At 60.5% G+C, this 24,554-nt stretch overlaps 2 protein-coding genes across 7 annotated transcripts in view; both read right to left on the bottom strand.

The window, feature by feature from the left end:
* Positions 1 to 5,442, bottom strand: part of GGT5 (gamma-glutamyltransferase 5) — a 25,430-nt gene extending 19,988 nt beyond the window's left edge. The window contains exon 1 of one of the 3 annotated variants that reach the window (XM_060118975.1): positions 5,381 to 5,442. Coding sequence is in view for 2 of the 3 variants with exons in the window: in XM_060118974.1 (XP_059974957.1) it covers positions 4,366 to 4,556 (191 nt within the window). In the remaining variant the exon portion in view is untranslated. Of the gene's footprint in view, positions 1 to 1,513; positions 1,901 to 4,365; positions 4,557 to 5,380 lie in introns of those variants that run through there. The other 2 variants (XM_060118974.1, XM_060118976.1) reach the window with 2 other exon arrangements.
* GGT1 (gamma-glutamyltransferase 1) lies at positions 4,638 to 24,554 on the bottom strand. 4 transcript variants are annotated; one of them, XM_060118972.1, is made up of 13 exons: positions 24,488 to 24,554; positions 14,555 to 14,719; positions 13,800 to 13,930; positions 13,565 to 13,651; positions 10,628 to 10,820; positions 10,239 to 10,396; positions 9,158 to 9,307; positions 8,616 to 8,752; positions 6,082 to 6,269; positions 5,774 to 5,901; positions 5,567 to 5,679; positions 5,381 to 5,494; positions 4,821 to 5,043 (listed from the first exon to the last, which is right to left on the bottom strand). In XM_060118972.1, the coding sequence occupies exons 2-13, from the start codon at positions 14,713 to 14,715 to the stop codon at positions 4,897 to 4,899; spliced, it is 1,707 nt and encodes a 568-aa protein (XP_059974955.1). In that variant the 5' UTR covers positions 14,716 to 14,719; positions 24,488 to 24,554; the 3' UTR covers positions 4,821 to 4,896. The 4 variants fall into 4 exon arrangements, with proteins under 4 accessions (XP_059974953.1, XP_059974955.1, XP_059974954.1 ...); XM_060118970.1 differs by having other exon boundaries at positions 4,638 to 5,494; XM_060118971.1 differs by having other exon boundaries at positions 5,381 to 5,679.

The following is a 24,554-nucleotide window of genomic DNA, read 5'->3' as shown; positions in this document are numbered from 1 at the left end:
CTGACAGATCATGTGAGCCCCTGTCCCACAGCAGCTGTGGCAGCTCCAGGCTCTCTCCCACCCCTGGTTTCTTAGAACAAAAGCAGGAAGTGGAGCGCCAAGGACATGAAACACTTGGGGGGAACCACATCTGCTCACCTCACCAGCGAGGGCTGCGGAGCAGAGACCACAACCCCCGGCCCTCCAAAACCCCCAACAAAGACTTGGGGAGACACAACAGGCCCGGACCCCCTCACAGATCCGTGGCAGCAGCCCCCCACCCCTGGGGTCCGCGTCCCCATCAGTGGTCTCTGGGTCTGAAGCCCCAACTTGTTTGCATCTTTGCAAATATGGGCTCAGGGGGCACAGCACCTCTGCAGTTCTCCAGAGCATTGGGAGGGGTCATTCCCCTCCCGGCCCCTGAGAGCCCTCTGGGAAGACCAAGCAGTCTGCCCCCAACTTGTCCCTGTTATCCTAGAGGGAGCCCTGAGGGAGGGGACAAAGCACCCTGAGAAGAGCCTGAGGACCAGGCCAGAAGGGGGCAGGGCAGGGACAGACAAACAGACAGATGGAAGATGAAGGGAGGAAGGAAGGAATGAAACCAAGGGAGAAAGCACGGAAGAGGGGTGACCCCGGGATGAAGGGGGCAGGGATGCCATCTGCCCAGTGGTGCCCTGGGTGGGACTCAGACACACTGCCCCTTGGTCCAGGACAGTCCTCTTTGGTTCACAAAGCACTTCTGATCCTGACAATGGCCCTTGAGGCAGATATTCCGGGAAGCAGACTGAGCTGGCAGGGAGGGGGCTGCTAGCCCAGGCTCCCACAAGCCCAGAGTGGGGCAGGGGCCAGGAGGGGCATCCTGCACATCCCGTCCTGGTAGGCAGCGGAAGCCTCCTGTGGGCTGGGCTTCCTGGAAGAGCGCAGGGAAACATCAGCTGGGGCCCCTCTCCGCAGCCTCCCTGCCCCGGTCCACCAAACATCAGTCACTCTGCCTGCCACTTGCCTGGCGCCAGGCCTTGACGCAGAGGGGAGGCCGTGGGGGACATGATGCCATCAGAGGCCAGTTTCCCAGGGCCAGGAGGGGAGCCTGGTCTTGGGCAGCACTGAGTGCACCCCGGCAGGCAGTCCTCACATATGGAGCCCCTGAACCCTCTCACCCATGCCCCCGGGGGAAGACCCCAGCCTTGGAAAACTGCCAGGGCTTCTCTGAAGGGGCCGGGACCAGACAAGCAACACTGCAGCAGTGCCCTCGCTGGGCCTCCCAAGCCCTGGAGCTAGGATCAGCCTCACACATCACCTCTGCTCTGCCCACCCTGTTGTTACCCTAAACCCCTGTCTGTCTCATGTACACACCTGCTACCTGGTCTGTGCAAGGGCCCTGAGGCTGCTTCCTTACTGGAGCCCAAATCCACACGACCCCCACATGCCAGCACGCACACACGTGCGCCTTCTCCACACTCTCGCCGCTGGTCACAAAGTCTCCGGGAGGGGTCAGCGTCAAGGGCCACCCAGTTCCCACCCACCTCCTACTCACCGCCCAATGTCCGAGCAGATCTTAGAGTCCGCAGCAACTGCAGCATGGGCAAAGGCCTGGGGGCCACAGTGGACGCGGTGCCAAGAGATGACCATGATAGGCACGATGATGGCCAGCGCCAGCCCCAGCCCCAGCAGGACCATGCTGACCGTGGCCCCGTGGCCCTGGGCCATGGCTCTGTGGCCCAGGGGGAGAGGGGAGGTAAGTGGGCACACAGACCAGTGGGCGGAGAGATACAGAGAGACAGGTGGATGAATGGACAACAAGATGAGCAGATGGACTCACAGATGATGGGACAGATAGACAAATAGACCAGAGCCAGAGACAAACAAATGGATTGACAGCCAGATGGCTGGACAGAGAAGGAAAGTCAGATGGACAAGTGGACAGTCAGGATTACAGATGGATAGACAGGTTTCCAGGCGAACAGCGGGCAGCCAGGCGGACAGGTGGGAATGTGGACAGGCCGCTGGCAGCGGGGCTGCTGCCTTCCTCCAGCGCCCACCTCCGAGGCAGAGCTGGCCGCCCGCCTGGACTTCCAGTTTTCAGCCCCAGTCTTGGCCCTGGCAAGGCGCCAGGCAGCAGGGCGTCTATGGGGAGTTTTTCCTGCCAGAGAGAAGCCAGCGGCTGCCGTTAACTCCCTCACTGCTGTTCCCACCGCCTGTCCCCTGAAAGCCTTGGTACAATTACCCCTCCCACCGGCTGCCAATGCCCAGGGCTACCCTGTCCTGTCCTGTGTGTGTGAGGACTCGGTGCCTGCTTGGCTTCCCGGGAGAAGCTGGGGTGCAGGGCTCCCAGGATCCCATGGCTGCTCCCTGGTTCCCAGCAAAGCCAGGACAGCAGAGTGCAGGCCTGCCCAGGACCCTCCCCTGGATCAGGCTCAGTGGGGCAGGGGGCCAGGGCAGAACCCCAACTCACCTCCTCTTCATGGGGCCCCGCCCAGCCGCAGCTCACCGCAGCATCCTCAGAGCCAGAGGACACTGGGGCTAAAGGGGACCAGAGGCAGACAGAGGGGGACCCAAGGCAATGTCAATCAGGACCTGAGTTCAAGTCCCAGCTCAGCTGAAGCCAGGGCAGGGGGTGGCCAGGGGTGACCAGGAGGGGGCTTGGCTTCCCTGTCCGCTCAGGGGAGGCGACTGGAATGCCAAATGACCAGGACAAGATTTCTGTGTGGGGAATGCAGACAGGGCCTGCGTCCAGCCCTTGGCACACAGTGCCCACCGGACTGTCCATCCCTGGGGCCTGCTGTCCCGGAAATGCCACTGGGCCTCAGGGAGCGGGCTTCCCTTCCACCTGCATCTCTGCCCATCCCTGGTAGCGTGTCTGCTTCCCTCTTCCTGAGCTGACAGCGCCTCCTCTCCTGGGGGCACCGGCCTGCACCCTGCCCTGCCCAAGCTTCAGGGTGCCCAGCTGGGAGGTGGCTGGGAGAGTGGTGGCTCCCCGAGGTGCCCCCTTTGACGAGACTCAGCAAGGCACAGGGTGCAGGGGCTGGACTCCCACCCCCAGAGCCCCCACATTCTCCCAGCTTCCTTTCCAGCTGAGCTTTGCCCTCCCCAGGTCTCTTTACCCCTTCTGGCACAGCAGAGAAACTGAGGCACGTGCTGCCCGCACAGCCACAGAGCCTGCCAGGCCCCCCTGTCCAAAGCCCCTGCCAGCCTGAGCTGGAGGGGCTACTGGGGCACCCTTGGGGGGTGGGGAGGGCTGCGGTCACCTCCCACCACCCCCACCGGACCCCCAAACCACAGTGACATTGCTCAACCAGGAACCAGAGTGCATTCCTGGGCCAGGGCCAGCCCGGGAGGCAGAGGAAGCAGGGACAGAGACAACGGCCCCTCTCCCCAGCCTTCCTAGTCAGGCAGAGGCCAGGGTGCAGGGACTGCTAGAGCGAAGGCCCAGGGAAGGAACAGGCATTGTGCTGGGCTGGCCAGAAGTGCGGTCAGGGAGGTCCAGCCAGGAAGGGCCCTGGACATCCGTGTCCAGGAGATGAGGGGCAGGAAAGAGAGGGGAAGCCAAGTCTCCAGGCCCCAGGGGGGAGCTGAACCTCATAACGGCTGGGGAACTGGGATGCACCCTGTCCACGTGCTGGGGCCCAGGGAGTTCCAGGCCAGCCCCCACCTCCGCTGGAGCAAGGCCCGCCCCTCAGGCCTCAGTCTTCTCCCCTGCAAATTGGCCACAGCCTTTCCTCTGGGGCTAAAATGAGGGCTGAGAACTGCCCACCCCACCAGCTCAGCCTCCATCTTGTCCCCCCATCCCCCAGGGACCCCAGAGATGCCACCCTCGAGGGCTCAGGCTCAGACATGGGGGCACTCTGCAGACCAACACCCTGTTTCCCTGTGGGCACTTTGGAAGCATCAGGATTTTCTGCCTCATGAAGGAGAGCCCAAACCTGGGCTCTCCTCGTCCTGTGCCCCTGCCCTCAGGGGCCCCCACTGGTGCTCACTAGGCAGGGGGATGTCTTGCTGTTGTGCTGGGACCCCCTCACCCCTGCCCACCTCCCCAGGTCTTTCCCAGCACCTCACCTCGGGCGTTACAACTGTGTATAAAGGATGAGTTAGGAGGCCCTGAGGGAGGGAGGGGCTGGCCCCGGTGTGGGAGGCTGGGCGCTGCGTCTGTGGTTCTCCCCCATCCAGAGCCACCCTCCCTGGGGCGCTGGCCCAAGCCCTGACCCCTGGAGATTTGGCGACCTCTTCCAGTTCATGGATCCCTGAGAACTGGGCCTCCTTCTGGAGTGGATCACAGCTTGGGTTTCACTCTGGGTTTCTGCTTGGAAAGCCCCCTGGGTCTGGCCCTGACCAACATGTTTTGCTCCAGCCTCTTGCCCAATACCACCCCCACCCAGACCTCAGCTTCACCTCAGTGTGTGCTGGTTATGGTGAGGCTGGACACCCGCCGGGCTGAAGAGGTTCCAGGGTTCCCAGGAGGAAACGCCGGGGCCATGCGCCCCCTGGTGGCTGACACTGGGAAGTGCTGCTGCCCAGCCCAGGGAAGAAGTGGTCTGGCTCTCGTCGTGGGGCTCAAGGTGAGGAAGAACAGTGCTTGGCATGGCCCACCCTGGGCCCCCACCCCAGCCCTCCACTCCCAGCTCCCGCCCCGTTCCAGTGAAAATGCTGAGGCTGGCTCCAGTGCCTGAGCTGTCCAGACCTCTGAATCCCTTATCTCCATCCTTCCCTGCCAGGTGGCCCCACTTCACACAGGATGCTGAGGCCCAGGGAATTGGGAGCCAGCCGGCAAGACCGCCCAGAGCCTGGCACTGCAGCCCCCATTTATTGCACTGTTTTGCCGCTCACAGGGGAAGCATGTCCCCCAAAGTCCCACTCCCAGCCCCCCACCCCCAGCGGACATCTCATCCCTGGGCTGCTGGTCCACCTTGCCTGCCTGAGTGCTCAGTAGCCCGCAGGCTCCCCGCCTTTCCTGGAGTCTGAGGCAGCCGCCCAGCCGCCAGCTGTGCGGACAATGGCCTGTACCACAGCAATGTAGGTAGAAGTGACCTCGGTGTGGTGGTGCCGGGTCTTCAGGGCTGCAGCCACTGCCTGGGGGTGGGAGGGAGAGGGAGGCCTCAACGGGGGCCCAAGACACCGTCTGAACCACACCTGTGTGGGCATGGGTTCCACAAACGCAGGTGGTGCCGTTTCTGTCTGAGTGGCCACAAAGAGCAAGTTGGGGGCAGCTGGGCTGACTGGGTCTCATTGGAGCAGGTGGCCTGGCCCTCACAGCATGGGGTGCAAAGTGGCCCAGGCAGCGGGCATGAGAGTCATCTGCCCCAGGCAGAGGACAGCAGCCATTGTCCACTCCGCAGTGGCTCAGGAGATCCAGGCCCTGTTCCAGGATTCCCAGGGGCCCCCACTGTGACTCAGCACCGCCCCCAACCTGGTCAATGTCTTTCTCCAGCGTTGTGGTGTTGGGCAAAAGCTGGTTGTGCAGCCGGGGCTCCTCCACCGCCTGCTTCACATCGTAGCCGAACCACAGGCTGTGGATAATGGCCTGCAGATGAGGGGATGGGGTCAGTGTAGCCCAGCGGGCAAGGGGCTGGGGGCACAGGCAGGTGGCACATACCAGTGCAGTGGATGTGGTGATCTGCGTGCCCCCAGAGGCACCCACCACCATGCGGACCCGGCCGTCCTGACCCACGATGATCGCCGGGCACATGGACGAGAGCGGCTGTTTCCCTGCAGCCGGCCGGCGGGAGGGAGGGGACAGAGGAGCTGGTCAGCTGCCTGTTGGGACCCCAGCCCCCTCCCCACCCAAGCCCTGTGCCCACACCTGGCGTGATGAAGTTGGCCGGTGAGGGGGGCACCCCGAACTGGTTGATGATGTTGGGGGAGCTGAAGTCATCCATCTCATCATTGAACAGGATCCCGTTGGCCCGTGACAGCACCTTGGAACCGAAGCTGCAGACCAGCTGGATCAGAGAGCTGTGCCCACCCCTGCCCCGTCCCACCAGCCCCACGTGCCCACCGAAGTGCCAACACGCTCCCTGGGGAGGTAGGGGAAAGCACTCTACCAATGTGGAGCCCCCCTTCTAGGACACGCAGGCAGCCCCGGCCCACCCGGCCACCCAGCAGCCCTACTAGAGGTTGATGGTGCTGGTGGCCGACACGGCACTGCCATCCTCTGAGACCACGGACAGGTGGGCGGTGCCCCCGTCATCCGGTGTGTAGAACTCAGGCTCGTAGTAAGAGGCTGGGTGAGTGGTGTCATCGGAGATCCGGGCCCGGAGCTGGGCAGCGAAGAACTCGGAGCTCATGTTGCGGACCACCTGCCGAGACCCCAGAGCTGGCCTGAGGAGGTGAGGGAGGTGGGGAGGGGGATGGGCTTGTGCGAGCAGCTCTCAGGAAGCCCCCAGCCATGGCTCTGACCATAACCCTCTTGCACCCAAAGTCTCACGTGGCCCGTCTGACCCCCCCTCCCCAGCCTCTGTCTCTGCTGCTGTCCAGCAACTCTGAATGTCTGTCCGTCCTCAGAGTGCCCACTCTCACTGCATCCAATAATTCATTCATTCAGGGAACTTGTAACTTCATGCCCAGCACTGGGGGATCAGCAGGGAACAGACACGCAGGTCCCCACCCTCACAGCAGAGAAGACAAAGGCAGGCAGGGATGTGCTGGAAAGAACAAGCCAGGTGAGGGGGGTGGAGTGTGATGGGGTGGGAGCAGAGTGGTCAGGGAGGGCTTCTCAGAGAAGGTAGTATCTGAAAAAGCCACCTGAATGGTAATGCAAAGGCCCTAAGGCAGGCCTGTGAGTGACAGGCAGACAGTGAATGGGGTTAGGGAGAGAGGAGGTTGAAGATGCCAGCAGAGGCTGATCCCATAGGTCCTTACAAGCCCTATAAGGACTTCAAAGCCACCTGTGCTTAGGGCAGAGGAGTGAGCAGCTGATGGGTGTTATCCCTCCGGCAGCTGTGTGGGGGTGAAACCCAACTGGGAGGCTATGATATCCACCAGGTGAGATGCTGGGGGCTTACCAGGTGGAAAAGAGGAACGGAGAAAGGCTCCAAGTCTTCAGTCTATAGTGGCCTCTAACTGGGGCAGGTTGGGAGCCTGATTTGGGAAAGGAGCTCGTCGGACCCTGAAGAATCTGTCTCAGGTGGGTGATGGGCCACACCTGATGTGTTGAGTTCATGGGCAAGGCAGGGCGCAGGAGGCTGAGCAGAGGAAATGCCTCCAGAAGGTTCCAGCAACACCCATGAATTAAGTGACTAATCCAAGGGGAAAACGTTCAGCCTGAATCTACTTCCAAGGAAACAGGGTTGAATCCAGGAATTGGGACAGCCTAAAAGACAACTGCCCTGGGCCTTAAAATCAACAAAACAGCCCAGGGGGTCCATTGAGGCTAAGAGACTGGCAGACGTGACAGCAACAGCAGGTGTGAGCTTGACGGGCCGGGGGCCTCAAGACATGGATGGGACCCCTGGGGAAAGGCTGACCAGGCATCTAAAAAGGAAAAAACAGGGAGAGCAAGGGGGAGACGGATGGAGACGGGGAGAGAGGAAGGAAATGTGCCCCAACGTCCATAACCTTGCAAATTAAAAAGTCAAGGGAGGGAGGTGCTGGTGAACATGGTGAGATGCTGCAGAGAGTGGACCAAAGGGGAAACGGAGGCTGGTCTCAGGACCTGGCGGCGCAGGTATGGAGGGAGGAAGGGTGGGCACGAGGGGAGAGGGCTCCAGAGAGGAGGTGGTGGCCAAGTTTGCCCCAAGGGGGAGCAGAGGGACGGGGCAGCAGCTGGAGGGTTCTGGACCCACAACCGTACACCTCTTTCAGAAATGACCCATCAGAAAGGGCAGACTGGGATCCCAGGAGGGAGAGCAGCAGTGTAGGAAGGGCGTGCAGAGTCAGAGAGTGGACGAGCAGAAGGCCAGTCTCAGCCGGGAGGGAGGGCAAAGAGGGGCATGATGCAGTGGCTTCCACCACCTCAGGGATGCCAGGTGCTGAGGTGGGCAGCAGTGAGTGCAAAATCATCCCCAGGAAAGAGAAGAGGGGCTGCTGAGCAGCTGCGGGAGGTCACAGGTCAGCGTGAGGGGGTCTGCGAGTCTACCTTGCAGGGTCGGGGGTACCCAAGTAGGTAATGAGGGATGTGATCGGGGTGGAGGTGGAGGTCCAGCCTGGAGCTGGGGCACATGGCAAGTGGGTGGGTCGGGCAGTGCAGGGCCTGGGTGGGGATCTGGGAAGTTAGCTCCTGGGTGTGACCAGGGAGCACGTGGCTGGGGCCTCTGCCCAACTGGAACACTGGTCCCCTCCCCTGAATCCACCCTCCTCCACCCGGAGGGCTGTGATGCCCCTGTGCATTCCTCACCTCGGCACTGACCACTCCAGAGCCTTCCAGGCCAAGGACACAGCACATGCAAAGGCCCCAAGGTTGGAGTGTGGCAGAGGAGGGCACTATCACTCACTGACAAGTCTGTCTCTCCCACCCTGTGAGCTCTGTGGGGCAGAGGCCAGGACTCAGGGTCAACAGTCCATCCTAGCACACTGTAGGGCCAAGGGCAAGTCAGTGGCAGAACTAGATGAATAAAGCCTGAGTGAGGCTGGGGTGGCCCGGGGAGCCCTCCTGGCATCTCCATGGTAGGCCCCCCACCCATCAAAGGCCAGCCCCTGCCCTTTACCTCAGTCACATTGACAAACTTGGGGTCCCCAAGCAGGGTCCTCTTGGCGTAGGCAAACCGGAAGGCCTCCACTATGCGGTGGTAGGTCAGGCCCTTCTGCTCAGGTGTCTCCACGCTCGCCCGGGAGAAGTTGTACCCTGGTTGGGCAGAGCCGGGCAGGTTGGTGGTCCCGGTGGCCCCGGGACAACCCAGCTCGGCGAGGACAGCTGAGTGCCCTGGAGGGGGGGTGGTCCACGCCTCCCTGACCCACTTGGTTCACCTTGAGAAGGGGGACGTTTAATAACCAACAGCAGTAGCTGCTTGGGAGGCGGGGGAGGATGGAAGGAAGCAAGGGTCCCCCAGGTCTGGGCCTCACATGTCAGCCACAGGGCTACCCAGTCCACGGGGTCACAGATGACCACTCAGATTTACCAGATGTGCCCTCTGGACCAGGCCGCCCAGCGTGAACTCTGGCACTGAGAGCCACCCCGTGACCCCAAGGCCTCGCACGGCTGTGCCCACCCCCAGGACGCTGCTCTGCAGGGCCGTGGAGGGCAGCTCACCTTTGAGGATGTTGAGGATGAGGGCCAGCACTGGCCCGCTGAGCGGGGCACTGGGCACATAGAGCTGGGTGTCCCCGAGGCTGATGCTGAGTGGGTGCTCGATCAGCCCTGCGCGGTAGTTGTTCAGGTCCTCGGCCGTCACGATGCCCCCTACATGGGGTGACACGGAGATGGGGTACACTTCTGGGGGGCCATCAAGCGGGGAGCCCTGTCTATCCCCGGACCTCCCTGACGGTGCCACCTCCCCCTGGCCAGGTCCAGGCCAGCGCCCTCCACCTGCTGCCCCACTGGCCTCTGGGTCTGTCGTCTGTCCTGTTGGCGGCCAGAGGATCTTCTCTAAGTGGGAAATATCTGCTCCCATCCCCCACTTCCCCTACCTCCTCCCCCAAGTCCCCTCCTCCTATGACTAATGGGTGGGTAGAGGGAAGCTCTTAATTCTCTAGGGAAATGGCTCCAGACATACCAAGTATTCACAGGCTAATTTCCAGATGGCAGTGGTAAAGGTCAACATGCTAATCACCCTCCTCCCTGACACACTGGGAAAACTAACATGAAGAGGCCATGGCTCGGTGAGGGAGAGGCAGCATGGGGCTCCTGAACCTATGAGAACCTGCCCACAAGTTCCCAACTGCAGGCCCTGCATGCAGTCCCTCCCATGCCTCACTCACCAAGCCCGCCCTCATCCCCTGTGATCCTCCTGGAGAATTAAAAGCCTCTCCAGGCCTCAAACTGTTCTCTCTGCTTACAAAGTCCAACCTCACCTGTGGCTCAGGCACCACCTCCTCCAGGAAGTCCTCCAGGGTCTGTACTTTAGCGCTTCCCCAACCCTGGCTCCTGCCTACACCTGCATTACCCCCACCAGGGTTTTCCCTCCTGGACTGCAGGGTTTCTCTCAGCTTTGACTTAACCAGGAGCTGTGGATCCCTGTGGCCTGTCATTAACTGCAGACACATCTGTGACCCTCCCCTGCCAGACACTCCCTGAGGACCCAGTGTCCAGGCCAGGTAGGACCCAAGGACCCCAGGCTCAGTGTTCCCGCTGTGGAGTTCCTGGCCCCAGGCCCCTGAGGTCGCCCGCTCACCGGCCTCCTGGATGTCCTTGACAATCTGAGCCGTGAGGCTCCCGTTGTAGAAAGCCTGAGCGCCCTCCAAGGCCAGCGTCTCGTAGGTGTCGGCCAGCCGAGGCATGGTCACTCGGTCCCCCTCCCGCAGCACCTTCCCATCCCGGCAGAACACCTCGCTGGGGCAGAAGGGGCTCCCGTGAGGCAGGCAGGTGGGGCGGACTCAGCCACTCCCCTCACACACACACAAAAGAACAAAGGATTGGGTGCCCCTGTCCACAGAATCCAGCCCAGGTGGGGCCGGGACCCCACCCCCAGGCTCAGAACAGGCAGGGCTTTGGTCCCTCGTTCAGCGCAGGTTCCTGAAAGTGCCACCCGCTCACGCCCACCAGTAGGGACCACAGACGTACCACAGCTCAGGGTGCCGCTGGATGGCAGCCTGGCTTCTCTGCAGGGCTCCCGCCAAGCTCTTCCCCACAGGGAAGCCCTGGCGGGCCAGCTGGATGCTGGGCTGGAAGAGGCGAGCCCAGGGCAGCCGCCCGTGCCGCTGGTGTGCCAGCTCATAGCCGCGGATCTCGCCTGGAATCGCCACCGACAGCCCACCTGCGAGGGAGAGGGACACAGCTAGTGGCTCCACACGGGGGAGGTTCCAGGCACATCCCCAGGTGGGACCAGTGAGGCTCAGGAAGGACATAGGTTTTTGAGGTCACGTCTGGACTCAGCAGGCATGAGTGTGGCTCAGCTCGGCTGTCTGATGAGGGCACAGGAGGGAGGGGCGGTAGCACGTGTGCTGGGTTCCGCTGTCCCAGGCCTGGATGCCTGTCTCCGCAGGTGCCACCATGTCTGAAATCCTGTGCCAGGCCCACGGTTGCACAGCGAGAGTATAAGGAAGCCAGACCTCACCACTTCTCAGTTTGAGCCTCCTGGGCCACGAGGCCCCTCATCCCATAAGACTCAAGTGTTCCTCCAAAACCTGCCAAAGCCCCTGGCACAAGCCCAGGCCACTCTCAAGGCTGGGCTGGTCCCAAAGCAAGGGCCTCTCTTCCTCTCTTCCATTGTCCCAACTGGGACCTGAGCCCAAACCCCTGCCCTGTCCCCTCTCTGGGTCTCGGTTTCCCCATCTGACCATAAGGAGTTTTGTTTCCCAGCACTGTCCTTTGAGGAGCCATGATTCCCCTGGAAACAGAGCCCTGGACCCTGGTTCCCCACTAGGCCTCACTGCCCCCGCCACACCCTAAAGCCAGCACTGACCCAGAAAGTTTCAGCCACAGCCTCGGTTCCCAGGCACCCTCCTGCTTTCAACCCTGAGAGGCAGGGTAGAGGCGGCACTCCCAGGCTTGGCGGCTGCAGCTCTCAAGCTGTCTCTCCCACCCTGAAGTGGGGCATGAGGTTCCAAGATCCGGGTTGTTACAACATTGGCACATACCAGAAGGTTTGACACCCAGCACACAATTCCTCCCCCTTAAATAAGTGCTGCCCTGACCTTGGTCAATCAGGCTCTCATGCCACACTGTCACCAAGGTCACCAGTGACCCCCACGCTGCCAGTGCAGGGTCTCTTTCTCATCTTACCTGGCCCATCACTCTCTCTTCCTACGTCACTTCTGCAACTCCCTGCCCTCTCCTCTGTCTGCACCAACTCTTGGTGCCCTCCTCCATGTCAGGCTGCAGGGTCCATTACATGCTGACAACTCCCAGACTGACTCTTTGGCCTGCTCCCCTGATGGCCAGATCTGAGGATGCACCTGCCCACTTGAAAAAGGCTTCTCAAACTTAACACCTTGCTGGTCTCTGTAAGGGCCACCCTGTCCTTCCAGGTGCAGACCTGAGACCCCAACTCACCCGAGACTCCTGGGTATGCGTCACACCCAGCCCATCAGCAAATCTGCAGCTCCGCCCAGCCACCAGTCGCCAATTTCATCTCTCCCTGGTTATCACCGTGACATCCTGATGGGCCACCTGATGGGCAGGTAACTTGCTCCCTCTCTTTCACAGCAGCCTGAGGGGGTCCCATCAGAAAGCGGCCAGATCTACCCAGGTCCCCCCTTCGACTCAGGGAACACATTTACCTCACTCAGACATGATGATCCATGAGGTCCAACATGACCTGGGCGGTTCTACCTGACCCTGTGTCCTCCTCTTTCCCCCAGACACCCCCACAGCTGTCCCCAGCCCCAGCCTCTGGGTCTTTGCTCACATGCCCTGACCAGGGCACCTGGTGAACCCACAAGCCCTCCAACCCTTCCCACCTCTGCTTCCCAGGCAGTGCTGTGGCACATGGCACACCCATGTGTGCTCTCTCTCCCTGCTCCACCTGGAATGTGTATTTCACCTGTTATCTTTGTTTCTACTGGCTTAGGGAACAGCCCTTGACGCTGTAGGAGGTGCCCAACAAGCCCTAGTTAAATACATGAATTCCAAGCTTCCAAAGATGCTAAGTCTGTAAGATTCCCACAATCTCACAATCTGAATGATTTCATTTCTACACTGAGTTTCCCAGTGGGTAAAAATTCAAAGACTGTGTTGGAGGAGATTCCAAAACGGCTGCTCTCAGCACCCTACCCAGGGTTCCACATGCAGGAGGGGTCCTGCAGAGCCTGCAGGAGGGGTTCAGACCCACTATGGCCTTTAATCCCCACCCCTCCTTCCCTCCAACCTCATCCTGCAATCCACCGGGGTCCTTGCAGGGGCGCCCCCTGGTGGCCATTGATTTCCCTTGGCAGCCTGGGGAATTGCAGGGATTTCCTTCTTGGCTTAAGGACAGGTTAGAAAAGAGACTCTTCCCCATACTCTAGAGAGCTATCCCCACAGATGAACAAATGAACCAACGAATGAATGACTTGGAGGCCCTTTAAAAACCCAGGGTTTAGATAGCCTGGGTTCAATCCCAGCTTTACCACCATCCAGCTGTGTGACCTTAATCAGTTTACATGACCTCTCTGGGCCTCAGCATCCCCACCTGTAAAATGAGAATCAACACCACGCTCTACCTGCCAAGCATACAGGGAGGACTCAAAGGGCTCATCGGTGAAAAGGGCTGAGCAGAGTGCTGGCCCCAGGACCCCGGCACATGCAAGCTGTTGTAATAGTAATCACTCTCTCCGTGTTCTAGCTCCGGGTGGCCCTGGAGGGGCCTGAGCAGAAATAACAGAAGCTCTCTTTACCCTCTGTAATGATGGGCTTGACCAATCATTATGGAGGGTTTTGTGGGGCCAGGAAGGGATGGGAGGGGACTGCCAGAGCCACTCCCAGCCCCAGATGGGGTAGGGAGAATGTGGAGGGTGGGGGGGTGTTCATGCCTTCCAGCAGCTCGTCCTGCCACCGCACCCACACCGAGCCTGCACTCACCTTCCTCTGACTGCTCTGAGCTGTTGAACATGCCGGCAGAGGCCAGCTGAGGGGCCACCTCTCGGGCGTTGATGACCTCAGCCTTTCCTGGAAGAAGAAGCATGTGGGCAGTCTGGACCAACACCAGCCCCTCACTTGTGTGAACCTAGGAGTTGCCCAGCTCTGCCTGCCCAGCCCAAGTGCAGCCTGAGGCAGGCAGCCCCGCCATTCACCTCCCACCCTGCCAGCCACTCACGTGTGGTGCTGTTGTAGATGGTGAGAAACAGGCCACCCCCGATGCCCATGCTGTGTGCGTTCATGAGCCCCACGCACAGCAGGGCCGCGATGGCAGCATCCACCGCTGAGCCGCCGTCCAGCAACGCATCCCTGCCAGTGGCACGTGCCGGGAGTGAGAGCCGGCGGGCTCTCTACCCTCCGAGATGCGCACCCCTCCACACACCTCCCCACCGCCTGGCCACCCTGCCCAAAGGAGGATGGAGAGGAGCCCATAGTTTTTGATTTTTTAATGTAAAAAACTGTTGTATTCTAAAACCAATGGGCTTAAATGTTCCTCTTTTTCAAGCAAACAGATGTACGTGACTTATAATTGAAAAAAAAAGGGGAAATTGTTACTTTTTATTAATAATATCTTTTTTCTGTTTAAGTGTTTAAGTGAGAACTGATCTTTGTACATGTGAGCTAGGGGTCTAAAAATAAAACAGCAGAGTTTATCTGAAGAGACAGACACCCTTGAACTGAGAAAAGGGCTCAGCTGGACTCTGGGAGGCCCATACCCTGCTCTCGGGGCCAGTGTCCCCTTCTCCCCTGACCAGAAGCTGCTGAGAAGGTCCAAGGACAGGATAGGCAGCTTCACGCACACTGAACACCCCTCAACCAGGCAGCCCCTTTACCAGTGGGGAAACTGAGTCCCAGAGAGGCGAGGGTCTTGCCCAGGTCCACTTATGGTGGCTGTCTTCCAGGGCCTGTGTCCCCACACCCTGCCCCACTCACCTCCCGATCTCTGAACAGCGCTTGGCATCCGTGGCCACGGCAGCTCTGGGGTACACGTGGCTGTAGGGCTTGAAGGTCTCAGACAACCAGACACAGAGGCCAATGATAAGGAGCATTAGGACCACGGCCACCAGGGCCAGCAGCATGGACCGCTTCTTCATGGCTCTGCGGGCATGGGGGATGGGAGGGTAGAAGGTCAGGGCACCACTGCTGACCTGGCCTTGGGCACATCCTCGTCCCGCAGGGCACAGCACAAAGTCGAGCCTCAGACACATGTCCTCGTGTCTCCTTCCGGCCCCCAGAATGCATGGGTCACCCAGCCCCCAGATTTTTGCTCAGGCCACTCCCTCTGCCAGAAGCTCCTGGTCCTACCTCTGCCCCCCCAAATCCTCCTGCTTATCCTCAGGGCCCCCTACCAGTAAGGACCCCATCTCCAGCAGGGAGCCCCCCGGATTTCACTTCCGGAGAGGAGCCCCTGATCCTGCAGGACCTTGTCTGTCTCCTCACAGTGGCAGAGCCCTCCACCACCAAGCAGGTCACTCCGGGAGGCACAGGCCTGGCCTGATTCCTTCCCGGCACCGTCCTTGGGTCCCCAGAGTGACCTGCCACAGAGCGTGGGGTTCAGCTTTTGTTGTGCCCTCAAAGGGGGCACCCACAGTCTCCGGAAATCATCAGATTAGCCACTGTGGGACCAGAGCCTACCTTCCTCGGCGGGTGGGAGCCCTGAGCCTCCCGGGGAGGTGGCCACAAAAGATGGTTTTGGGGACTTCCCTGGTGGCGCAGTGGTTGAGAGTCCACCTGCCGATGCAGGGGACACGGATTCGTGCCCCGGTTTGGGAAGATCCCACATGCTGCGGAGCGGCTGGGCCCGTGAGCCATGGCCGCTGAGCCTGTGCATCCGGAGCCTGTGCTCCGCAACGGAAGAGGCCACAACAGTGAGAGGCCTGCGTACCGGTAAAAAAAAAAAAAAAAAGATGGTTTTGGCTGAACAGGCCAGAGAAATAACTGGGGTCTCCTTCCCGCTCTGCAGGAGCCTGTGGCCACAGAATCTGCTCCAGGGAGACTCCCGGACCACGCAGTCTGCTTTCTCCTGAAAATGGAGCAGGTGTTTCTGAAGTGGGCTGGGCCTGGCCCTCCAGGGAGCAATGTGAGGTGTCTCTGCCCCTGATGAACTCTGTCAGCCACTCCCATGTTGGTGAATATTCCGTCCCCACAGTGCATTTCTCCCCTGCGCAGCAAGGGTGTTGCACAGGGCAGGGAGCTGTCACGTGACCAGGGGGTGAGGGCCAGTGTGCCAGCCGAGGGGATGGAGTGTGGGCTCTGGGGCCAGCCTGCCCCGTCTCACCTGTGTGGGACCTTGGGCAAGTCACTGACCACCTGACCATCTGTCCAGTGGAATGACAGAAGGGCCTGCTGGGAGTATTGTGAAGATGAAGTGGGTTGGAAAGCGTGAAGTGTTAGGTAAGTGTTGGCTATGTTGGGGGGGCCTGGAGACCTGTGTGTATGGCAGAGGGGAGCCGGTCAGCCTCCACTCACCGTTTATTTCCCTGTTGACCTCCTGCCAGGCTGTGAGGGAGGGATGGAAGTAACCCTTGGGGTCCCCGTGGCAATGGCAGCAGGCGAGGGGTGTGACCCCAACGGGGGAGGAGAGGTGTGGTGACAGAGGCAGGGTGCCTCCTCTCCCGGACTCAGTTCCCTCCAAAGGGCGATGTCTGCTGGAGAGCCCAGGGCTGGGACCCCTCTGGCTACCCTGTCCCTATTCACAGGGTCTCCTAGAGCTGGTCTAGGAATGGAGTCCTACCCAATGTGGGGGCATACAGACCCCAGCACAGAAGGGCTTTCTCCTCCCCAGGCTCAGGGGGCGGTCACACAGCAGACTACCACCCCACACCCTCAGCAGGGTCCAAGCCAGCCTTCCTCTCTGTCTTGACCACCTTGACCGAATCTAGGCACCACCGTTTCTCGCTGGACACCCTCCCATCCCCCACCAGCATTGCCTGCTCTTCAGCCCTTGGAAGAGCAGTCAGAAGGCAAGGCTCTCTCCAAAGAGCCAGCCAGATCCTGCTGCCACCGCTGCCCTGAGGACAGTCCATGCCCTCTGCCAGGCCTGACAGCTCTCAGGGCGTACCCCGGGCCCTGGCAGGGGGCCAGGTCAGGGTTAAGGGTTCCTGATGGAGGCAGCTATGCTGGGAGGTCTGCGGGACCTCGGGAGCTGGGCTGGCAACCTGAGGCATCTGTTCCAGACCTAGAACTTTCCCATCATATGTGGCGGGGTGGGCGGGGCAGGACAGGAGAAGGTGTCCCCCTCCCCAGCACAGGCACAGCCCCACCGGTCAAGGAGGCCCCCCAGTCCTGTCCACTGGGTCAGGCCACGCTGGGCAGCTTGGGGGCATGGCCTCATTTCTCCTGGGCTTGGGACCATCAGCTGAGACCCCATGCCCACAACTCTGGGTCCTCCTCTCCACCCTCAGGCCCCTAGACGAGCCAGCCAAGACCTCCTGAGGTCCACGCTCCAGCCCCCTCAACCATCTGCCTGTGCATCCTTTCACCCAAGGGCCCAAGTGGGCTCCCCAAAGGGCAGGGGGTACCCTGCGAGGCTCAGTCTGCCAGGGAGTGGGTGGAGGGGTGGGCCGCACTGACCCATCCCCTTCTCCCTGGGCAGGGCAGTAGGGAGGCCTGACTCAGCCCCCCATAGGCAGCCATCCCAGCCCTGCGGAAGACACCCTGCCGGGTGACTGTGCTTCCGTTTCCCATTCCCCACACAAGTTTTTCTCAGCCTCACTAAAACAACGTCCAAGCCCAGAGGACTGGCTCTCACCCAAATCAGTGTCAGGAAGGGAAACTGAGGCCAGAGAGCAGGTACTTGACCTCCAGTAGCGATCCTGCTCCTCCTCACCCTGGTGGGCTTACCTGAGGCCTGGGGGCAGCCGGGGGCCAGGACAGCCCCTGTTCCTCAGAAGACAGCTCTGGGTTGGGACACTGGCTGGGGAGGAAGAGGCAGATTTGTCTGCCTGGGAAAACCTTGGCCACAGTGTAGGCCAGGCACCCCCACTCCCAGGAGCCGCCCAGAGCCACGCCTGCGGCCCTGCCGGGTCATAGCTCCTCTGGGGGCCTCAGAGCTGGGCTGGGATCTGGGATGGGGGTGGGCTCCTTCCAGGAGGAGCAGAGGCAGGAAAGGAGCAGGAGGGGCCGGAGGAACTCACGTGCTCATCTAGTCTAGGGGGTGGGGGATGGGGGTGGGAGGGGTGCGGGGGGGAGATGGAGAGAGGCCTGCCGGGGGCCACCTAGAATCCCTGTGTATGTCAGAGTAGGTGGAGAGCGGGCGGTCCTCAAAGAAAGGTCTGGCCTGGCGGGGAGGATGGCCGGAGGGTGGCCGGAGGCTGCTGTCATGTCACGGCAACAAGGAGGCACAGGGACTCGGCCTATTGCCAGGTGACTAGAGTTCATGCAGCCCTGGGAGGGCCCTGAAGGTGGGAGGTGCTGTCAGCAGTGACCCTTGGGGTCCCCTGGATGGTGGCAGCAGGCAAGGGGTGTGGCCCCAATGGGGAAGGCGAGGTGTGGCGACAGAGACAAGGCATCCCTCCTCCCGGACTCAGGACCCTCTGAAGGGTGGGTGTCCCCCACAGGCTTGCCCTGTCTTTGTTCAGGGTATCTGAACTCCAGGGCCAGACATGGTGTCCCAGAGATGGTTCCTGAGGCCGTGGAGCAGGGGTGTCACCAGCACCAGAGCAGAACCCAGACCTGAGAGGCTCACCACACCCCACAGCTGGACGGCAAGGGTACCTCCCTGGAGCACGGCCCAGGGCTTCAAGTCCGGAAGGTTCCACCACCTATCCAGGAACATTAGTGCCCCAGGCCCACGGAACCACCTAAACAGCCTGGAAAGGCAGGGCCCAGAAACGGCCAGAGTGGGTCCAAGGTCACACAGCCCACCAGTGCACACCTGGCTACCCCATACCTGCCCCAAGCTGCTGCATGTCCCTGACCAGCCCACCAAGGAGTCCAGAGTCAGGAGCAGCTGCAGACCCGCCCCAGGGAACTTGGACACTGCCCCATCCCCCTTTCGCTTTCGTCAGCCAAGGGGAAGGATCAGCTACTTCCTGAGTCATGCTTCCCTCCCCCGCTCCCCAGCTCGCTGTGCTGAAGCTGCCCAGGAGCCCCCACAGCCCCCATCTGTGACATCTAATCCGCAATAACCCCGCAAGGCTGCACCATTTGATAGGTAGAAGGAGACGTGGAGGCTGACCAGACATTGCTGCCTGCCCTGGGTCACACAGCCAGAACAGGCCTGGTCCTATCACTCAACTGCCCTTGGGTGGGCTTGGCATGGAACCGACCCAATGCACTACCATGAAATCCTCAACCAGCATGACCCTGGGATGGGGGTGCCATGACAGCTCTTTCCCTAGACACCATCCCCTCCCCTGCAGACCAGGGTAACTAAGAAGATGCAAGATCCAGGGACCAAGGCCCAAGACCTGTCCCCGAGGACTGAACATCAGCCAGGAACATCAGGGTATTTGGTCCTGCCTGAATGGCTGCATTGCAGCTCAGTCGGCTGGGAGGGGTCTGCAGTGGAGAGCCACAGGGCTGTCTCAATGCCTGAGGCTGCTCAATGGTTTTCTCCCTGCCTGGGATGGCATGAGACATGGCAGAAGTGGCAGGAAGGTAAGAAGAAGGTCTGAGTGGGCAGAGGATGACCCAGACCCCCCAGGTGACCTCAACAGGAAAACCCTGAGCTGAGGCAAGTTGGAGGAAGCCCAGCAGCAGCTGCAGGTTCTACGGAGGGGAGACAAGAGCGAAGGTGTCTCAAAGGCCATGTCAACTGAGGCATACATACGTAGAGAACAAAGCCCTTCCTCACATATCAAGCATGTCACATTCTGTCCCAGTCAGCCCCCCACACCCACATGCAGAGAGGGGACCTGGGGGCAGTGGGTCTGGGCTGGAGGTCTCCTCCAGACCCCACGGCTCCTGTCCTAGGCACAAAAGGTGCTGAGTTCTCTGCCCCCAGGAATATGCAAGCCTCACCCAGCCAGAGATACTGACCCTGCCATCAGCACCACCCCCTCCCAGGACACACACACACACACACACACACACACACACACACACCCATACACACACACACCCATGCTGAATCTAGGCTGAGCGAGCATGTTCCAGGACGCAGCAGAGAAGAGAGCATGAAGAAGAGTGAGACAGAGCAGACAGCGTGGGGTTTCTCTGTTAATCCTCCAACCCCAGAGTCACAGGAGCGAAACTGGGCACAGCCCCAAACCCATTCACAGGCCGGAAGCCGAGGCTTAGGTAGAAGCGACTTGGCCCTGGAGGCACATGGATGGACAGGTAGGCACCCCTTCACCTTCCTTACCACCAGTGCCCACAGTGAGGAGTGATGTCTCCTAGGTATGAGAACACAGCTCTGGGCAGGAAGCTTACCATGACCCAGGCCGGATTTGGGATCTGTCTCCCTTGCTGCCCACCCTGGTGGAATAGGGTTGAGAATTAGAAAAAGGCTCCTTCCCCAAGACCTGATAACCACTACCTGCCGGAAACCTGTCGAAATAGCTATACATGCCTGCAATGACCGCAAGGGGGCGGGCGTCCCCGGACTTGTGAAATCACCCCTTCCTTGTACTTGTACCGGCCATGCCCCACCCCCACCCTGAGAGCAAACCAGAGCCCGAGAGATGTGGCCCGAGGACACAGCGCCTCAGCCCCCATCACCACTCGCCTCCACTCCAGACCCGCCACCCCAGTTACCCCACCACCACCCCAGGCTGCCCCATCCTTTGGGCCTCAGTTTCTCCACACTGCCCTCCTCCCTCTCAATCCAAGAAGCCCACTTCCCCGCCCTCCTCCACCCACCCCACAACTGTAGCAGTCAGCCGGAAAGCCTTGTCAGGCAGCCTCAAACCCACTTACTGGAAAAGAAACAGAGGCTCCCAGCCCAGACCCAGTCAGACCAAGGGCCTAAGGCTCTGCCCATCCATGCGACCCCTCTGCAGCATCCGTCCACACAATCCCCACCCCCATCACCCTGAAGGGCAGCTCACTCCCATGACGCAGGTGTATAAACTGAGGCTCAGAGAGGACAGGGGACTCCTCCAGAGAACAGCCAGGACATAACAGAGCTGGGGCTGGAACCCAGTCCTCCAGATGCCCCCGAGAGGCCCCAAGCCTGAGCTCCCCACTCCTACGATGTCCAGCAGCTCAGAGATGGTGAGCTGAGCTTCAGGGTCACATAGCACTGGGGTACAGCCAGACGCCCATCCTGCCCCAGCTCACCTGGCTGCGAGGCTGGTCCTCCCTCTGTACTCCAGCACAGAGCAGAGTCCCCAGTGCCCAGCTCCTCCCCTCCCTCCCCCTGCTGGCCTGAGTGGGGGGAGGCTTTAAAGGCACAGGAACCTTTCCAGGTGGGAAGAGGACTGGTTCCTGGTCCTGTCCCTGGGGCTGTGTGACCTGGGACAGCAGGTAGCCTCTTCAAGCCCAGTGGGGTCCCAAACCCTGCATAAGAGACCTGAGCTTTGAGGGCCTGGGTAGGGCTACATGAGGCTGGGTTTCAGGTAGAGGCCAGTTAGGCCAAGGGTCCTCTGGGAGGAGGAGAACTCTTGGCCACGTTCAATATCCAAAGAGGGCTCCCACAGTGCTGGGCACAGCCAGATGCCTCCACCAACAGGGGTGGGTGTGTGAGCATCAGAGGCCCCGTCAGGCCTGACGTTTTCTCTAGAGTTCCTGGTCAGGGGATGCCCTCTCCCCAACCCCCAGGGCTGCAGATGTCCACAGGCTGTCACTCCAAGGACCCTGGTCACCGTCACCAGGACAGAAAGGAGTCACATGACCCGGGGAGCCTTTCCTCATCCCTCAACTTTCTGGGGTTGAGGAGGCAGGCTGATGGAGGATGGGGCCATTTGCTCACACACCCACCACCTGCTCCAGCCCAACAGGATGGGGTGGGTGCCCCCACAGGGCTGGCAGGCCCAAGCCTGCCCATTCTTCTGAGGTCCACACACAGCCTGCTGCTTACATGTATTCATCCATCATTCATTCACTCACTCACTCTCCCATCTGATCCTGGCCCATTCAGATTCTTCTCTCAAGGAGCCCCCAGCCAGACTGAAGATGGGATAGTATAGTCAACCAAGGAGGAAGACCCAGGACCCCCAGGGAGGGGCAGAAACTATGGGGGGGATCCAGATAGCACTGGGATTGGACTGTGGAGGCCACCCAGGCAGAGGGAACAATTTGAGCCTGGGGCATCTCCGCAGCAGTGAGGGTACAAGGGAGATTCTTGACGCCCTGACCCTTCCCGAGCCCTGAGGCATCAAAGCTGGAAAAGGAAGTGGCTGAGCTCAGACCCTGAAGGTCAGGCCAGTGCATCTGGACTTTGAGAGCCTGGGGAGGCTGGTGAATGTGCCACCGGGCTGGGTAACCCATTAACACCAGCTCACTCATTAAGACCCTGGTGGGTGACCATTAGCTCCTCAGCCATTCCGGGAGTCAGGCAGAGGGCAGGGGCCATGGGAAGAAGGGAGTGTTGATGGGGCGCTGGCTGGGGGCTGGCTGAGCTTGGGTCTCTGTGTCCCTGCTCCTGGAGGAGCTCCCCTGGGTCGGGCTGGCCTCCACCCCACCATCCCAAAGCCTTTCATCTGCTAATCACCCCTGCGGTGCTGGCACCAGCAACCTAGAGAGTTTGGGGGCCTTGGCCAGACAGGAGGCTCAGGCCCTGGACAAGTGGGCAGGGAGGCAGGCACCTGGCCCATCCTGGCCCCTCTGAGAAATGGGCCCACAGAGGCCTTGGAGGCCACTTTCCTGCTCTAACAGGCTCAGGTCTGCCCCATTTCTATGCCTGGAAAAACAAAGCACTGGTGGGGCAAGCAGGGTGCTCCTGGCACAGGAAACCCCAGCCTAAGTGGAAAAAGGACTTACCCAAAGCTACTCGGCAGGACAGCAACCCAGGAAGTGGGGAAGGACCTGCAGACCACTTCCTGCTAGTGGTGCCCCACCCTGCTGTCAGGTCCCGGGAGTGGCTGTGTCTGAGCCCCCGGAAGTGCCAGGTGAGCCTGTGCCCCAGGTGGGCCACATCTGGCTGGTAGAGACACAACATCCTGGGCGCTCCCTGGTGGCCTAGTGGTTAGGATTCTGGGCTTTCACTGCTGGGGCCTGGGTTCAATACATGGTGGGGAACTGGGATCCCACAAGCCACATGACTCGGCCAGAAAAAAAGACACAACATCCCAAAATGCAGTTGGGAGCCTCACAGTGAGTGAGCCAGGCAGGCAGGTCCAGACGTAAGCAGCACCTAACCCGTCCTCCAGAACTGCTGGGCCAGGATCTCAGGGCCCACCGGGAGTCAGGAAACCTAATATCATCCAAGACATTTTGTGTCCCCTGGTATCTGCACTGAGGAGACATCTGGTCAGTTGGCTGAACAAAAGTTCATCTTCATCAATTTGAGGGCCACAGAATCTCAAATGTTTGGCCTCTGAGCTCCCATCTCCGTCACCCCAGAAAGGTCAGCTTGCACACCTGCCCTGACAGGGAACTCACTACCTCTAAGGACAGTGAGACTGGTTGGTTGGCAGGTTCTTCCCAATGTCAAGCCCCAATTTCCCTTCTTGGAATGCCTTCTGCACCTGCTTCAGGGGGACCTGGCCTAACACCCTGCCCACTGTCACAGGCCACAGAGCAGGGCTCCCCACACCCTATGGCTATTTGTTCACCACCTCTCAGAGCCACACAGACCACACTGAAGGGATGGAAGGAGAACTCAGGCTTGGTGAAGGGGCTGGCGAGGCCCAGTGGTAGTGGGAAGTGAGCTCTGGCCAATTGCAGGCATAGGCAGAGAGCCCCCTGTGCCCCAGACACTCCCTGGCGCCCTTGTAGCGGTTCACCATCTCAGCACCCACCTTTGATGTGAGGACAGAGGCTGGAGCTCGGGCAAGTACATGGGCCTCCAGGGCTAGCAGCTTGTTAACACCTGGGAACTTCCGGCAGCAGAGCCAGTCTGGCACCCAGTGGACCAAGTCTAATTCCCAAACTCAGAGGCTGCACAACCAAGGGCATGGGCTCTACAGTCCCTAGGTTCAAGTTCAGTCCCAGCCCTGATGGCCCAGGGTCTCCTCTTCCTGCCTTCAGTTTTCTATCTGGAGAGCAGGGATCATTAAAATAGTGGTTGGGCAGATGCACTGAGACGGCCATGTACAGGCTGCTGTGAGCACCATGACCTCCGTGGTCCAGCACCTGGGCCTGCAGCTGCCTCTCCCTCCTGGATGAGCAGCCCAGAGCTCAGAGGTCATAAGTGCCCCCCTCCTGGCCACCCCATCCTCCCTGTCTATGGCTCCCTGCATAGGTAGCATTTATCACATCACCTCACAATTATCTGCGGTGTCTGGTAGCTCCAGGGGGTGGAGGAGGAAGGCTGCGTCTGGTCCATACCCCAGCCCCCAGCCCAGCACATGGCTTGGTCTCCCGGAGAGCCGACATACTCCTATCTCCATGTGGGGGGGTGGGTGCAACGCCCAAGCCCACCTCTCCACGCTGCCATCCCCCACCCCACGACCCTGCACAGGGCTAAGTGGATGCGCATTTCCGCTAATGCCAAAACTGCCCCACACTCTCCATGCACACCCTGCTCAGCCTGCCTGGGCTTGTAGAAGCCCTGCCCCACCCCCTTTTTCAGCATCTCTTTGGCCCCCTTCACTGAAACATCCTGTTGGCTAATGTTTCAGACGCCTTGGGTTAACCAACAAGCCGGAACCTGAGCTAGGCAGCTACCCTCCCAGACCTCCACCAGCCACGTTAGCCAGGGCCTAGCCCTGGACAGCAGCCCACGCATCCTCACCGGCCCTGTCCAGCAGCCCCTACCTCTACACCCGCCTCCCGCTCGCCAAAGCTGACCCCCAGCCCCCCCGCACCGCCCCCTCTCACCTGGCAACTTCGCAGGGTCCCCAGCCGCTCTACTACTGCATCCCCAGTGCTCTGAGCACATCCCTCC

The sequence above is a fragment of the Mesoplodon densirostris genome, chromosome 15 (genome assembly GCF_025265405.1).
Source record: "Mesoplodon densirostris isolate mMesDen1 chromosome 15, mMesDen1 primary haplotype, whole genome shotgun sequence".
NCBI lineage: Eukaryota > Metazoa > Chordata > Mammalia > Artiodactyla > Ziphiidae > Mesoplodon > Mesoplodon densirostris.
Note: the sequence above shows the minus strand (reverse complement) of the source record. Positions and strands in the feature narration are given on the sequence as shown.

Coding starts and splice junctions, on each gene's coding strand:
- GGT1 (XM_060118970.1), bottom strand. CDS start 14,715: ATGAAGAAGCGGTCCATGCTGCTGGCCCTGGTGGCCGTGGTCCTAATG. Junction 10,821..13,564: donor CTCAGAGCAGTCAGAGGAAG/GTGAGTGCAGGC, acceptor TCTCCCTCGCAG/GTGGGCTGTCGGTGGCGATT. Junction 10,397..10,627: donor CAGCGGCACCCTGAGCTGTG/GTACGTCTGTGG, acceptor CTTCTGCCCCAG/CGAGGTGTTCTGCCGGGATG.